This window comes from Sinohyriopsis cumingii, unplaced genomic scaffold, assembly GCF_028554795.1.
Source record: "Sinohyriopsis cumingii isolate HCF-2022 unplaced genomic scaffold, ASM2855479v2 utg002682l, whole genome shotgun sequence".
NCBI classification, from domain to species: Eukaryota; Metazoa; Mollusca; class Bivalvia; order Unionida; family Unionidae; genus Sinohyriopsis; species Sinohyriopsis cumingii.
This window is the reverse complement of record NW_028316270.1, coordinates 308422-326674: the sequence shown is the minus strand read 5'-3', so window position 1 is coordinate 326674 and position 18253 is coordinate 308422. Positions and strand designations below refer to the sequence as shown.

Here is an 18253-nt window from a genome sequence, read left to right as displayed (position 1 = left end):
TATCTGCTGGATACTGTCGACTGGATATTATCTGATGGATGCTGTCGATTGGATATTATCTGCTGGAAACAGTCGAGTGGATATTACCTGATGGATACTGTCGATTGGATATTATCTACTAGAAACTGTCGGTTGGATATTATCTGATGGATACTGTCGATTGGATATATCTGCTGGATATTGTCGATTAAATACTAGTTGTTGGATACTGTCGAGTGGATATTATCTGATGGATACTGTCGAGTGGATATTATCTGATGGATACTGTCGAGTGGATATTATCTGCTGGATACTGTCGATTGGATATTATCTGCTGGATACTGTCGATTGGATATTATCTTCTGGCTACTGTCGACTGGATATTATCTGATGGATGCTGCCGATTGGATATTATCTGCTGGATACTGTCGATTAGATACTAGTTGTGGATACTGTCGATTGGATATTATCTGCTGGATACTGTCGATTGGATATTATCTGTTGGATATTGTCGATTAGATACTAATTGTTGGATAATGTTGATTGGATATTATCTGATGGATGCTGTCGGTTGGATATTATCTGCTGGATACTGTCGATTGGATATTATCTGCTGGATATTGTCGATTAGATGCTAGTTGTTGGATACTGTCGATTGGATATTATCTGATGGATGCTGTCGATTGGATATTATATGTTGGATACTGTCGAGTGGATATTATCTGCTGACTACTGTCGATTGGATACTATCTGATGGATACTGTCGATTGGATACTATTTGTGGATGTTACCTCTTGGATATTATTGTATTATCTTTTAGATATTTTCTTTTGCAAAAACAAATTTGGATAATATCTTTATAGTTCACGTATGCACAATGACGGATTTTATCTTCCGGACATGTGTGTTTGTGTGTGTCTGTGTGTGCGTTCATGTATGATCGATTTTTTCTTGAAAACTTACTTTCATATAAAAATTACTACATAAACCTACATCAATGGAAAGTCAATATCTTGTCACGTGAACCTAGAGGGTCAGTTACTTACCTGCGCATAGCCTACAAGTGTACCTGCAGTTCTTGTAGGCCCAGGTGCGGTACTTTAAGTCGGTGCAGACGTTTGTGCCATAACTATCACAATTAGTTAAATTGTCAGTACACGGGAGAGCTGGTGTGGTGGGACCTGTTGGGAGAAGACAATAGAAACCTAAAACCAATCCTAGAATTCTTCAGACATTTATTTGAAGCGTAATTTGATAATACTGAGCATAAATATAATCAGTAAGACGTCAAGACCAGGGACTTAATTTGGTTACTGAATTTTGATGCTTCGAATAAGCAGATTAAATATTTGCCAAAATGGTAGGCTGAAAGTATATACAGCTTCGAAATGCATCTGTTAGAGTGCAGCATCTTAAAAAACTAATTGTCATGACTAGAAACCTCATCTTCAACTATTAAAACCAGGATCCTCCTCTAAGTATATTGATACTTGTAGAAATAATTTAATTCTGTCCGATTTTTTAAAAGACTGTATTAAAGGCACAACTGTTGAGTGGCATTCGGTTTAATATTAAATTTTATGTTGTATTCCCTAAACGTGAAATTATCTATTAATAAACACCAACCTCTTTTGCTAGATCATGGATCAAAGATAAATGTTTCTGAATTGTAAGGTCAATTAGTTCAATGCTGGTGGTCAATTAGTATGACAATTCATTCAATGTCCAAAGACAAAGGATTACCCACATTCTAGTTTTTAGATCAAAGTTTCCTCTATGAACAGAGTGTAGCCGACATAAATAACCTGTCCGTCTGACCTTTCAGCACGATTGTTAATATGACCTGTCCCACTTGAGAAATAGATATGATAGCGTATATGCATTAAGCATAATTGATATAAAACAGAACATTCGTTCAAATCACGTTGGCAAGACGCATACACATTCGTGTGGGCATGGGCGTGAGAGGTGAAGACATTAATTAAACATATAAAAACGTTATATATTCATTACCGCATAAAACGTAGGTCGCGTTTGCCTATTTTTGTATATTCTGTTTTTAAGCACTAGTCATAAACATATCATGTTTGATAAAAGCACATGCTAATGGTGGAGAATTGACTCTACACCCAAATAAATGAACTTCTTAACTAAAAAAAAAATATTACGGAATAAAAGGGGAAGCTTCTGATTAAGTGAAATGTGTTGCAGTTGTACAAAATGGTATTTGATCCACATTTCTCGGCCAAGGAACTGATGAGGAATTTTCCAGTTAACGAAGTATTATTCAAGAAAGCCTTTACTAGATATAATTTTCTTTTCAAGTCTATGGAATTTTCACATCTGGAAAGTTCTTAATGGTCACTTACTGTATTATTCTAGTAATGCCTTCTAACGAAGGAACTGTTCTCACACGCTATGATCTGTGGACTATTGCGATCGAGCCGAATGTAAGGGCATGATACTTCATCAGACAACGCTAAAGGATGACAGTTCCCAAGACATACGACATTAGTAGATTTAATATTTAATTGACTTTAATATGACGTCACATGATGTCGGCACATGATAATAGTGTATGCCGGGACATACATAACAACTGTATCCATGTAGTTTTCCGGAGTCAAGTGGAAGTGCGTATTGTCCTAAAATAAATTACAGTAGTTAGAAAATCGGAACTTATACGTGTCATATACTAACTTAACATTGCTTAGCCGACTTACCAATACAGAATCCACACGTGTTAGCGCAGTAATCCTTGGCCCACTGATCGTAGGGTGCTCTGCAGTACTCCTTAGAAAACGAGTAACAATTATCCAGTTGGTCCTTGCAGTCTATTCCCCAATATCAAGGTTTCGGCCCATTGAGGTCAATGACAAGATCATGCAATAAAACAAAAAGAAAAACGCATTGCGTTAAAATTAAATAGCAAAAGGATAGCAAGTTCATAAACAACAGGTTACACAATTGTTTTGGTTTGTTAAGTTGGGCATGTTTTCATGACAGTTACCGCTACTATTACTACGATGACGACGACGACGAAGATGATGATTGCAACCAAACATTTTAATGTCAAAACTCAAGCTGTGCTTTTTACAATACAAATATTGTATAAATAGCTTTCTGATAGCACGATAATACAGGTTTGGTACAGAAACCATCCCATTCCTCACCATGCTCTGAATAAGAGGGTAAGCCATGAAGACACTATTACAGATTACAGTTTAAGCCAAGAAGCAGCAGGGAGGGCGAATCCTACAAGGGTCTAGAGACCACCAAATGATAAAATAAGCCTTAAAAAAAGCTAATCCTACAACAGCAACGAGACAAAAAAACGCGACCCCCCCCCCTCAACTTGTTGTCGCCGCCGGGGCTGCTCTCTTCGGGTTTTTCACGTTAACCATACAATGTATCAAGGCCGACGCGGTATCGTGTCCGCGGGTCGTGTAAATTTATTGTTACAAATCCATGAGGCTTTCTTTGAGCGCGACTAAAGAAATTTTTAAATTTATTTAAATCCATATCGCCACCACACCAGGTTTGATGAATATTTCTCAGCGTGTGAACATCAACTCCATTGAATATCGCAAGAAGATTACAGTTATCCCTGATTACTTTTGGTATTTGTGTGTAACGTTGAGTAACATAAATGACATCGGTGTTTTTATGACGACCTCGTGAAAATATTCTTGCAGGATTTTTTTGCTTGTCCAGCATCACATCATCATACACTACTAGGTTATTTATTTCCCCGTTAAGGTCTTCCACGGACGGAGCTTCTTCAATATCAGTTATAAATTCAACAACATCCTCGCCGTCTTCACTCAGCGCTTTTGCACTCTCATTAAAATCTTTTATAACATCATAACAACGTTGATCATCCACAGACGGAGCTATCAAGTATAGTTTGTCCCATTTCATCCACTTCATTATCATGTTCAGCAACAGCTGTGTTTTACCTGATCCTGACGGTCCTATGATGATCATCCTAATAGAGTTTGGTAGCACTGAATTATGCTTGACTGGTTCTTTCCTTCGCGTCGCAGAAAAATCAGTGATCTCCATTTGTATATAAGGAATAATAATTATGGATCTATATTGTGTGAAGTGTAAGGCACGAACCCCTACAAACGACATAACAACCATTACAACAAAAAATAACAGACAAGCACTTTCTGGTAAGTGTGCGCAATGTGGCACAAAAAAATTTAGATTTCAAAAAAAAAACAAGGTGGTGACATCGCAGCAACCCTCGGACGACTTCCAGGTACCCCTTGGGCTAAATATCCCGGAGAAAAGCATCTCCCAGGATACAATTACTGCGGTCCAGGGACACGACTAGATATCAGACTTGATGAACAGTCTAAACCAAAACCGGGAGAGTATCCGATAAACGCTATCGACGCAGCGTGTCACATACATGATGTTGCTTATCGAAGTAAAGATCTACAAGACAGGCATATCGCGGATGTGAAATTAATTCATGCACTAAGCGCCATAAAAAATAAATCATTTAAGGAGTCACTCGCTAATTGGTTAGTAAGATCAGCGATGAAATCTAAATTAGCATTAGGCGCTGGATAATTAATAAAAATGCAAGCGATTTATTATTCCCCAATCGGATACTGGAGAGGTAATGCAGCAATTAATAAACTCGCCAACGCGGCATCAGTAACACGCGAGGTTGCCAAAAATTGGCTGTCAAAACAAGCAATATGGCAAATCTACCTACCACCACCTCGACAAATCAACTTTGCACATTTTGATGTTAGTACCCCCAATGAAGTTCATCAGGCTGACATACTATTCCTGCCTCATGATACTGTCCGTAGAAAAACATACAAATACGCGCTAACAGTAGTTGATGTTGCCAGTAGATACAAAGAAGCAGAACCGTTAGCGACTAAAACAGCGTCCGAAGTCGCCTCTGCGTTTTCGCGAATTTATCAACGAGGACCTCTAAACTGGCCACGATTATTACAAGTTGATCCTGGTAAAGAATTTCAGGGCGCGGTGTCATCGTTGACAAAGCAGCATAACGTTACCATACGACGAGGACATACTGAAATTCATCGGGATCAGGCAATTGTTGAGCGATTTAATAGAACACTCGCTGAGAGATTATTCGGATACCAGTACGCGAGGGAATTCATTTACGATACACGATCTCGTGAATGGGTTGCAAGACTGCCAAACGTGATCCACGCACTGAATAATGAAATTACCAGAACAACAAACATGAGACCTGTAAATGCAATCACAAAAAAATATATACCCCCGATCACTAAAGTGATTCACGGACATGTTTCAACGCGGCCAACGACGCTAGCGTCCCCGTTGCTGGGTAATGTCACCGTTAGGTATTTATACGAACCCGGCGAACTCGAAGGAGGAAAAAAAAGAGCAACCGATCCCACATGGAGTGTTACCACACACAAGATATCCAGCATAACCAGATCAACTGGGAGAAACGCAATCTACAGATTAGATTCAACTGCTCCTCAGCGTGGGTTCACACGCGAGCAACTTCAGGTGATTCCCACGGATACACAATTACCACCTCGATCGCTTAAATAACTGCAGCAACACCTCTGCGTCGATTACACTCAAGACAGGTCAACATTACATTTTCACGCGTATGACCGAGATTGCTGTCTATTCTATCCACGGTAAATTGTCTTGGGTCGTTTTTCGGATACTGCCACAGCAATAAACAATTACAACTCGCACAGTGATTATTCTGACGCTCACGTAACGACAACACAGCGTTGATATCCAGGTTAAACTCTCTATTATTTTTCTTGTCGCTTTGTCGGTAACTGTCTAATTTTTTTCTTATTTGATCTTTTTGCGTTAACTCAACAACGGCTGACTTCGTTGACGTATCTAATACAATTCTTCGTAACTGAGCCATCTTTCTTACTCTGGACACGGCTAAATAAACTAAATTTGACCATTCAATGCGGTCATCAACGATCCAAACAGTTGTATCAGAAATAGTTAATCCTTGTGCTGAATGAATCGTCATAGCATATCCTAGTGTCCACGGTGATTTATTTATTGCTAATGCATCTTCGACCGCATCGACGTTAACTGTTACTATATCATTCAATACTAAATTTTGTTTCTCTGGTTTTCCGGGAATATCAACATCAGTATTCTGCAATCGTGTATCATCTGGTCTATAACATAACGGCACTTCCCGCGTTGGAAATTTCTGCCGCTGTAACTGAAATAGTCGCCGCTGAAGTGTATCTCTGACTGATTTTCTACTTGCAACAATTAAATCATCTGGTTTCCACGCCGTTAAAAAGTTATCAAATGAAGTCTCTGGAATTATTTCACGCATTATTTCACATTGGACTTTATTGGTTTGTAGCCTAATTAGTTTTTTAAACTCCTTTAATGTGTCATCAAGCGCTCTGATGTCATCACGCATTTCCTCGTAATAATCAACAAACCCTCGTAACCACTCGTGGGGGGATTCGCCGACAAATGGTGGTGGTTGACCATGATCGCCGCACATCACAACTGCGGTATTTTTCGTTAACAACCACGTCAGGAACCGTTGTAATGTATCCAACGGGACAGTGTCTATCTCATCCCAGATGATTTTCTCCGGGATATACTTCGTTCCCATTCGCGTAGGAGTCCATGTACCGCCGCTGTATTTGAAAAAGCCGTGATAAGTGCAGGCCTTTACTCCGCGTTGTATCATTTCTCTGGCAAGTCTGTGTGTTGGTGTTAGCACGACCAAATCAGAACCGCGGAATAGTTCGATTGCACGAGTTGTCTTACCACAGCCTCCAGGTCCGTTCAAATAAACTGTTCTGTGTCTAGCAATTGGATCGTGCACAGAAGGTCCCGATGAAGGTGTCCATGACATCCCTGTTGATTTCCGATATTCATCTTTAATTTCAACATCAGCTGATGCGCAGTACGAGTGTAATTCTTCTTTTTTTACTCGCCATGTTCCCCATTGACCATTAGATGTTGGCAAATCTAACACAGTCAAATCGTCTTCGTGAATATAAAACGAATCTGTCGCAACTCTTGCCACGAAGGGAACTCTATTCACCATCGACAGTAAATTCATAGAAACATAAGCCAGCATAGAGGATCTCAAATGAGTATACTGAGCTGAATCACCGTCTATATAACTAACAACTGTTCCTAATCGTTTTCCGTCCGGGATTATTATGTCCTCGCGGGAGCAGAATGTATCTTTCGCAGTAGTATCAGCGATAATGAAATTTAATTCTTCCTCATCCATAATTAATCGACTGTGATGTCGTTTATGATCATATGCTCCGCCTTGAGTAAATTTACCTATCAATCTTCGGCCGAGATCTTTACAGTTGCGCTCTTCCTCGGACGTGTCCGCAGTTGGTAACCAAACTGAGGTTTGTTTTGAGTAACAAATAATCCCCGTACTGACAGTAATAGATTTTAATATTCCTTTATCAACCATAAACCGCAACAACGGAAACGGCACCCACTTCTTTTCGTGGAAATGTCTGCCAAACCAAGCATAATTAATAGGATGTAACCGTGTTGCAAATTCGAACGATTCCACGTGAGCAAATCCAGTCAGGTCAAAATCAGGTAAAGGTCCGTTAATAGCTACTCTTGTCATTAAATTTGTGGGATGTCCAAACCGCGCAAAGTATTCAGCGCATTCACCACGGCCAAGAAAACTTCCTGGATAGCACGCAATCATATCCACCGATACCATATTATCACTAACAAATACACTATTCCATAAACCGCCGTGTCCGTATTCGATGCAACTCTGCTGAACATTCTCGAGAAAACTCTTCATGGTTGGTTTCCAATTATTTTTTTGTCGTGCTATATGTGCGGCAACACTTGGAACAGTAAAACAATTAGTTAGTAATTGATCAACTTGCTCAGTTGAATATTTTTCTGTGAGCGCTTTCATTTCATTTTGTAACTCCACAGTTCTATATATTTCTCCGTTCGGGGTCACGAACTGGTCATAATCACCAACTTCAGAACTTCTAAACAACCATACCGATACCGGATCGGTTTTACTCATTTGATAAATACAATCAAACATACCCGCGGAATAATACCTTATAACACGATCGCGTGGAAATATTTTAACTGATTCCGTCCAGGCGTGGCTGTTATGATCAATAATTGTTATTGAAGCTCCACTACGGTTGTATTTCGATTTATACAATTCCTCGCCTGTTAGCGATAATACCGTTATAGGAAATCTTAATAATTTTTCTAGCGCGGCAACATCCTTAATTGACGCCCCTACATCTTTGACTCGATTAGCCCATGTTGTTATTTTATTTTTTCTGATCTCAGTTAGACCATTTCCACGTGCTGCGTTTTTAAAATGTTCCATTACTCGCTCAGCTACACAATTTAACACCACTGATGTTTTCATTGGCTTGAGTTTATCTACACTTGGTTTCTTTATCGGATATATTCCGTAAACGACTGCAGTTACTGGATACGATCTGGCGTAATACGGTATATCAACCCCCGTCAACATTCCTGGTCTAGAATTATTGCTCAACAAAATAGTTTTCCTTTTAATGTCAAGGATAGGATCATTTTTATCACGGATAATCCACGTGTCATCGTCGTTTTCGTTGACCACTTTGACAATAAATTTTATCTGTATGAAATATCTTCTATCGTCGAGATACCCAATTATGTTACGCGCGATTGTATCGTTCATGGTAGCATCAATGATAACGCTCGCGTGAGCGATGCTAGCATCGCCAAAAGCTCTTCGAGTTTCGGGGATAATTTTATATGTCGACCACACATGTGCGGCACCATCACGACGAAACTCTTCCTTGGCATTCTTGATAACACCAAGCAGTTCTTTTAACTCTCTTCGTCGTACATCGCCGGTTAACCGGTCAAGATCGAATCGACCTCGGGGAAATTGGAGATTTCCAGGTTTTATTCTGGATAGTCTTTCAAAACTCATTATTATAATTACGACAAGTATTTAAATAGACAAATATATTATATAATGAACCATTGTTGCTGGCTTCGACTTAATTCATCAACTCCGTGTAACAAACCCTGCAGGGGGGAATACTGCGGACAACACGCCCAACAAGTAAGAAATGGAAGTTTAGGACCAATACCGTGTATCCGATGCCACGTTGGAGTTAAAGGAAAAACACAATTATGTGCACGTTGCGGTGGGAAACGATACCGCGAGCTTAAACGGTATTATACTAAAAAAAATAATATTTCCGCGGTTGATTTTCATGAGCGTGATTACATAAATAAGTTTTCAGACAAATTATGAATTAGACAAATGATTTGCTTATAGTATAATGAATCAAGAATTCGTCCCCGAACAAGAATTTGTTCCCGAACAAGAATTTGTTGCACATCCAACTATTCCAAATTATGAGGCAAACCGAGATGGCACGGTGCGACACTGCACGCGAAGACGACCAGTTGGTGGAGTTGATAACCATGGTTATCGTCGGTTTACTGTCACGCCCGGAAAGAGATATTTATGTCATCGTTTCGTCTATGAATGTTTTCATGGACCAATCAAGAAAGGTTTTGTTGTTGATCACATTAACGGTAACCCTCTTGATAACTCCGTAGACAATCTTCGCATGGTCACCCAGAGCAAGAACTGCCTGTCGGGTAAAACAGGACGTGGTAAAAAAACTGTAAGACCTGTCCGGGGTCATAATACACAGACCGGTGACGAAATAGTATTCCCGTCGATGTATGCCGCCGCGAAGTATTACGGTATTTGCCCGCCTTCTGTACAGAATGTCGCAGTTGGGATTAACAAAACAGCATTTTCAAAACGACTAAAACAAAAAATCTCATTTTGTTACGTCGACAACTCGGAAGTCAAAGACGAGAAATGCTCTGCATGAGAAATGTGAAACATTTCCAGAAAGTCTTTAGACTCAAAAATGTTTTCATTTTTCCGTATTAGATAAAAAAAATGGTATAATAATATGAATTACGAAAACATAAAAATCGTAATTGATGAAATTCAAAAATTGAAACAGCGGGGTTTTAATATTTTAACAGACCCGGCCACAGTTATGTCGGATTTTGAATCCTTGAATGAGCTATCAACGAAGAAGAATACTCTTCCTTCCCGATACAGGTTTATTAAAATGCTGCAAAATTGCATTTATAGATCACTTGCCGAGATCACCAACGAACAAATATCCGAATTTATTCCACTGACGCGTGCAGTTGAAAGTATTCGTTGCACACTATCACACGAGTATGAGACTCGAAAATTAATTAATTCCCGAGTACGACTGCTAAAAAATCAAATAAAGAATTCCCAGGAAGTCTCCGACTTCTCATCTCCGATTCCTCAAGTCTCTGACTTTTCAGAATCCAATGAACTTCTGGATACATTAAGCATTTCTGGAAATGCTTGCATTTCTGAGAAGTCAGAGACTTCCCTGGAAGTCTAACGTAAAAACGCTAGCGTGAGAAATGTTTCACATTTCCGCAGAAACACCATTGTGAGTTTCCGGAAACGTTAACGTTTCTAGGGTAAAAAAAAAGTATTATTTTTTTTTGTCTTTGAAATTCTACCTTGGAAACTCTTGAGTTTCTCGTGGAAATGCAAGCATTTCTCACGCTAGCGTTTCTGGGGAACCCCATTGGGGTTCTCATGCAAGCATTTCTCAGGAAGTCCAAGGGACTTCTCAAGTCCTTAGATTTTTAAGATTTGCTTGAGTGTTTCTGCGGAAATACACGAATGAGAATAGTTCATGATGTGTTCTTGGTCACAAAAAACTGTGATCGTGTGATACTTCTGTAACTGTTCCTGTTGCGGCCGTGTCAACAAGAAGTCTTCGTTGCCGTGGTCGTCAACGACTTGGTCGTCAACGACTTGGTCGTCAACGACTTGGTCGTCAACGACTTGGTCGTCAACGACTATTTCGACAGGGAACTTGACACTGTCGAGTTCTGAATACTGTTCCGGGAAATCAAATGCGGTCTTGATTGCCGCGTTGAGAATTTGTTTGTCATGTATGCGAACTCGGACATGGATATACTCGCGCATTATACACAACTGCAATTTTTTTAAATGAAAAGTCTTAAGACGAAAATCCATTAGGATTTCACCAGCAGGTTTATACTCACAGTCTCACCACGCAGGTCCAACAGATTCCCACGTTGGTCGACGAGTTTGAAATTTATCGTTGACAACCACGGATTGGCACACCGTAGATAGACCACATTGATTGGTTCTTGCACAATCAGAAAACCAGGGGGGTCTCTTGGTGTGAACGTATACAGGATAAACCCCTGTTGAGCAGTGCTAGCGCTGCCGGCGGTGTAACTGCCATCGATGACATCACATACAAGATTAACCGCGACCACATCTGTGATCGAAACTATCCCGGGAGATATGTGTCTGCCATCGGATGCTGTACTGTTGTCGTGCTTGAGAATAACCGGCTGCGGTTTTGTTCGCGTGTACGTGGCAGAAATATCTTCGAAAGATTTATCGATGAGATCCTGGACTGATTCTCGTAGCGCAGGTGCGTTATATCCAGGAAGTTTAAAATCTGGAATTTCATCCTCGGTAATATTATACAGGATTACAAATTTTTTTCTTTCTTTCGTGTTACCATTAGGAAGAAGATTTTGAATTACTAGTTGATGTATTTTTTCCATTATGGATGCGAGTTTATTTAGTTTTTCTAACGTGGTGATAATTTTATTACGAGTTGCGATTTTATCACTGGAAGAAATATACTCTTTAAAATACCCCCGCAATAGTCCTAGCTGTTCTTGATGATGTTGTTTGATCGGAACAAATAACACTTTTTCTATTCCGCGTATGTCTATATTAAGGGAACCGGGGTGACCGGTTCGGATAAATCTTACCCACAAATCGTCTTTGGAGATTTCCGGGAATAAAATATCATCATATAGTGGTGGAGTTTGACGTCTACCCTCCTTGTCGGTCCACGGTGTCGCGAAAAGGTCGTGTTCTTCTTCCTTGGTGGTCTCGAAATCCGACTTCGATGGTGGCGGTGGACCCGGTTCAACCTCGGGTCGTTCTCGTGGCCATCCTAATACTGTTCGGATTGAGCTGCTATAAATATCCACGGCGTATCCCGGTGTTGAGATTTCAATGACCGCAGACAGCGTTGGTTCGTGCGCGGCTATAGATATTTTGGCTTCCTTGCCGGTGATTCGTTTTATTTGGCGTTGTATCTCCGCGTTGATTTCTTCGATCTGATAACTTCCAGTGGGTAGCGCAATTGTATCCCATTCAAGTTCACGTTGCGGGTCCGCGCTGGGTTTTCCGAACACGAACGAATTATTCGGCTGCAGACCCGAAAATGATGCTGACCTGATATTGGGCCAGCTGTGATACACACTGAGCTTCGACAACGCGATTTCGTTTACGGGTATTGGAGTTCGAAAATTAATGCTGAATTCTGGTGTCGTCGAGGACACTGAGATCATCGTTGTTTTTACCGGTGTTGTGTTTGTGACTATTTGTTGAAGCAATTCCTGTGGCGTTGCCATCGTTATTATTTACTGAACTTTTCAAATAGTCATTGTACGCGTGTGACATCGCCGTAAATTCAGAATCTGATATCGTTCCGTCGTCGAGACTTGATGATATCAGCGATGACAGTTTCTGATATGCGGTCACGGCGGTAGTTAATTTGGTTGTGTAATCGTGCAGTTTTGTATTCGCGCATGATGATATTTTTTTTGCTATTATTCCAAAGACGCCGGCGGTGGTTGTTGTCACAGAAACACAAATTGTTGCAGCGACTACTGCAGTCACGGGAGTTATCGCTGATAGTATTAATCCCGCGGATGCAACAGCGGTAGATACCGAATAAACCATAACATCCAATACTACAACGCGGCGTCGGTACTTCCTTACTTTACGATTAAGCTCGTCGATGACGGTTTTTAATTCTGATTGCCACTCATAGACCTGATTGTATCTGTATTCATCCCCGCGGAAATGCTTCGCATTTTCAGAAACGCTTTTGTGTGAGGACTCGGAAATCGGAGATTTCTCATCGGAGAGTCCTTGCGTTGACATTATTTAAATCGCATGCGATTCAATTATGCAGTGACCAATTGAGGCGTTGCAGCGACGAATTCCAAACAAAACCAGTAAGATGTTGCTGTTAAAGTATCGTCGGCGGCTTCAAGCATAAATGTTTCCTCGGTTCCGCTGTTTAGTATTACAGTGCAAACCCCCGAATACTTATCGGTGGAATGTCTCCAAGGATATGTTGTGAAGATTTCAAATTTAGCGGCTGAAAACACAGACAACCTGTAAACACCGGTGGCTGTTGCTGTATATTTGATAGTGTTGTTATTTTGTCGTGACCATGTTGCGAATCCCGATGATACCGTGAATACGATGTTGGTGATATGCCCGGAAGTAACTCCAACGGGGACTTTAATCAAACTGGTTTTGTTAACGATCTCAGGAATACCCAATACTATATCGTGCTGTGTTTGTTTGATCGTGTTAATGTTATTTTCTATTATCTGAATTTGATCTGAAAAACTTTTTTCCGTTCTGACTACACCTAACCGGGTATTAATCTTATTGATATCGTTGGCGTTATTAGTAAGATTTGGTATGATTTCAGAAAGTTTCGTGTCGACGACTGGAGGATCCCCAAAGAACTTATCCACGGCCTCATCAGTTTTTGAGAAGTTTCTTCGAAGTCTTGTAAACGCGCCCACGTGAACATCATACTCTGCACGCAGCGTATTTAGTTTACCGTTGACGATGTCCACGTATTGTTTGTTTGACGCATCCTGGTCGGATTCGGGATTTGCTAACGCGGTTATTTTGTTGCCGCTCATGTCAAGTCCACCGGTCATTACGTCGCCGGATTTTGTTACTTTATCGCTGACTAGGCCAGCAACGAGTTGATACTGCGCGTCGACGTATTGTTTATTTGCGGCATCTTCGAGACCTTCCGGATTTTTTAGAACGGTTATTTTGTTGCCGCTCATGCTGAGTTCGCCGGTCATTGTGTCACCGGTTTTTTTCACACAATTTTTAATTTCATCGTTGATGTCTTTGATGATTTTGTTCGATATACTTGAATCCCTGATGCTACCACGGTCAGTAAAAACGGGAAAGTTACCAGGGATAGCTGTACGAACATTACGGATTAAATCATTCCACTTGATGTTGCTAGTTTTTAGTTTTCCTTGCTTGTCCTGAAAAACAGCAACTTCATCTGGGTCAACTCCAGCTAGATTCAAAAGATTATCGACTTCATCTCGGGTCGCATATTTTGAGAGATCAACATCTGTGCCAGGTTTGACTTTTCTTGTGAAAGGTCTTCCGTAAATATCCACCATTATTCTTATTGCTGTTTTTCAAATGCGTGAGAAGTCCTCAGAAATCGGAGATTTCCAGGGACTTCCAGAAATGCTAAGCATTGGAAACGCTAGCGTTGGATGCGGTATATTCATGCACTACTCGATGAGGAGGCGCTGCTGGATTTTCCGAGATTGCATCAAGAACATTTAAAACCTCGCTCCCACAAATGGGCGGATCAATTAATGTTTGTGTTGGTAACGTCGACTGCCACACTGGAATTGAAAATCCGGAAACATAATCGAGAAATTCAACTGGCGGTGCTAAACCGTACGAATCAAAATAGATAATTCCACGTGGATCGATCGCGTAAGCAACCCAGTGAGTTCCAGGACCGTTTTTGTTGTCGAGATTAATAATTCCAGTTTCCGGATTTCGCGGCCGCGTCGGTAATTGATCTCGCATAAATACTCCCCGGAAATGTTTTATACGTAATCGCTTAACAGCATCAAGTAAATCAAAATTGGACGCTGGAAGCTTTAACGCTGGAAGTGTTTTTAAACCCGTTTTGGATACCACGCTGCGGGAGTTCCCGGTAGTCTTAGTCCGCTTCCCTTTTTTTTCTTGTATCCGCTCCCGGTTGCCCTCTTTCCTAGTGCCGCCATTCCCGCAAGAGCTAACATAGGCAATCCTATATTAGTACGAGGTGAAGACATAACCTTTTCTATTATGGTGGGAGCTACTCTAGACATCAATGCTGGAAGGGTAGAAGGTGATATATTACCACCCGTGGTTCTCCGGTTGCGGTATCCATTTCCAGTTGCTTTCTTTAGTGCGAGTCCAGCTGCGGTTCCAACCGCACCTAACGCTGCTGCTTTTGCTACAGCCGGTGCTGCCGCGGCAATTAACGCCGGTATTGCTGCGAGAAGAGGAAATATTCCACCGGTTTTAACCATATCCTTGATCGCGGCCGGAGAGAAATCGAGTCGAACTCCAGTCGTTGCTTGCTTTGCTTTATTAAAATGGTTTAGTTGGGTTTTAGTTAATGACAGTTTGTTCGGACCGCCCACTAGCTGATTGTGTTTTAGCGTTATTGATGTCCCGCACGTGCTTGCGTGTTTCGATTGCAATTTCTTTGTTTGACCGGAAGTCAAGGTGACATTAACATGACTGTATGACATTATATTTCAGAGATTGATCTAATTGTTACATATTTTCTACTGGAGCGTCAATAACTCTCATTCGTCCGCCAACACCTTCAAGCAGCATTGCTTTATCGGAGAGTATAACCGCGACAGCTCTAAAACCACCAGGAATTGCAGGTGGACCAACAACTGCAGCGGGAAACTCGCCAACATTTGCGCGGAAGTGTATATCAACGACAGATTGTTTGGTCAGATCAAGATGCTCCAGCGAAAAGTAGTAAATGGGATACAACGATATGAAATCCAGTTGTGATATTTGCAGACCAGTATCGACATTTTGATCGCGACCCATAAATGACATCAGACGATGATATGCCCGCGCGACCTGATTTCGTTCATAATTTATTAGTATGTCCTCGGATGGTTCTTGGTGTCCGTTTATTCGCAGCGAAACCCCAGAGACAGCAAGTTTGTCAAATATCATATGCGATCGGGTTTGATTATTTACTCGTGCGTTAGCTTGAAGTGTTATGAAAATATGTCGCGGTGCTGACATTCCCTGTTGTGATGATATATGCCACGTAAACTCCCCAACACCAGCACCTTGAATAGAATCTGTTGTTGTTGTTAACCATGATATCAGTGATTTACCGCCTGTGTCCATGAAAGAAAGTAACCGTTGCTCCTCAGTGATCGATGGGGACATTACTGGCATCCATAACGCAAGCTTGGATAATATTACTTTACCATCAGCAGCACCGTCTTCTCGCCAGATGGCGTCATTGTCATTACTTTTTCGGTTAAGTACAACTGTATGATTGGCTCCAAAAATAACCTTTCGGACATTTCTGCAAAATCCAAAGATGTGAGAGAGTGGAATTGCGCATGAAAATCTCCTATTAGCATCCTTTAACATCGCCTTGCGCGTTGCAAAACCTAAATTGTACTCTGGACTAGGTCTTAATATTGGAAATGCAGCACCTGGCCTGGCCGCAAATCCAGCAGGCTGTGGGTCTACAGCAGTGTCTTGTGCTGTTTGTACTGGAATAGTAGGTCTGTGTTCGGGATGATCAGAATTATCCTTAGCGAACATCATAGTCGGACCAGCTGATCTAGTGTAGTCATCGGAGTATCGTGCCAATCCCAGGATTGTTGTAGCAACATCAGCGTTATCCTGAATCGTTTCAATTTCCCTTCCATCAATGCTGTATGAAGCACTTTTAAACAGTGCCATGATACCATTGTTGACAAAACCAACTCGAACATTATCTCCGTATGGTGTATTAGGGACAACATCTGTTACAAGCATACCCGTAACTTCAAGAAATGCTTCCGCGGGTAGGAAATATCTACTTGTGTCCCGAACTCGCAATTCAATTCGCCCCCGTTGATCAGGTACAGTTGCCTCGTAAGAATAATACTGAAAATCATGTACAGAATCGTCTTTGAGTATTGGTGCATCCATGTCAAATGCGGGATCGGATATGCGTTTGAACATTTTTATATAAAATCATCGCCGTCTAAAACGAAGTCCACTTCCTGATATCAAACTTGTATTTATTTGTTCGGGTGTTTGGGTTATTAATTCCGCGAGTTTTTGATTGGCAGCCTGATTTATTACTTTACTGACGTGTGCGGGCATAAGTTCAGTACTGGCCAGTTTCACCGGTGGCGGTTTTTTTGATCTGCGAGTTAACCGTGATAGTCTGTCCTTGATTGACGCGAATGCTTTCCCGGCGAGATCACCAACAGATCCAAGGGCTTTATCCTTAATGACATCAATAGCTTTCATCGACAATTGTTTTGCAATCGGTAATGCCTTAGGGGCTATTCTTGAAAACAAACCAGTAATTGTATCACCGAGACCATCTCCGTAGGTTGCTCTGTAGACTGGTAATCGTGAGTTCACTACGCGGACTGATAACACGCTAGCGTGTCCGGGTTGAGAATTGTGCACGATCATTTTATTTAATTATTGTTTCTCTAACTAAATTTGCTAGTCGCTGTGGTAACCGTCTGCGAGTTCATCAATAAGCCCCCGGTAAACGCCAATATCCATGATACCGCGCTGAAATAGTCGTTGACAGATATCTGCGGCTTCATTTATAATTTCCCGAGAGTTGTTTCCGGCACGTCTTCCTCCGATGAGAACTTCCAACCGTGATACGTCATTGACGATATTATCAGGGCAAGTAATGTGACCACCAAGACCACTACCAGTAGCGGCTGGTGCGTCGTGAAATTCTTCCTCTGGAGATTGCGGTCGAAGTTGTGGCTGCGGTGGTGGAGGTTGTTTTTTCCGCTGCCGAGTTTGTTTCTGCTGCTGCGGTGGTGGAGAAGAAGATTGCTGTTGTTGCAGAGGTGGAGGAAGTTGATACTCGGCGGGCTGTTTTTGTTTTAGTTGTTTCATTTGCTCGTTATAAAGTTTTTTTACTTCATCATTAAGAATTCTATACTCTAAATCATCATCTCTGGCCTGCGGTTTGTCTGCGCGTATTCGATATATCCATTTGATAAGATTATCATCAGATACTTTATCATGGGGGGGGTTTAAAATTCTAGATTTATTAAACATACTAGCTAATATTTTTTTAACTAATTCTTCTGGTTTAGAATTTTTAATATCTTCGACAATACCTTTCTTAAATCTTGCAGCTAATTCTACGTTTTCTTTTACTGATTTTGGTCTTTCTTCCCCGGCGGCGACGTCAGTACCCTCAAGTATTTCTTCACCGACAGGTGGAGGTTGAGCTGCAACGATATCAGCTGGAAGTGTTCGTAAAATCTTCTTTGTCTGTTTAGT

The 18253-nt window shown here is 41.1% G+C and overlaps 1 protein-coding gene across 1 annotated transcript in view; it reads right to left on the bottom strand.

The window, feature by feature from the left end:
* The window catches only part of LOC149770123 (uncharacterized), a 66141-nt gene that overhangs the window by 43579 nt on the left and 4309 nt on the right, over positions 1-18253 (bottom strand). The window contains exons 2-3 of the mRNA XM_089949356.1: positions 2703-2813; positions 1026-1160 (exon numbers count right to left, since the gene is read on the bottom strand). Coding sequence (XP_089805482.1) covers positions 1026-1160; positions 2703-2813 — 246 coding nt within the window. The remainder of the gene's footprint in view (positions 1-1025; positions 1161-2702; positions 2814-18253) is intronic.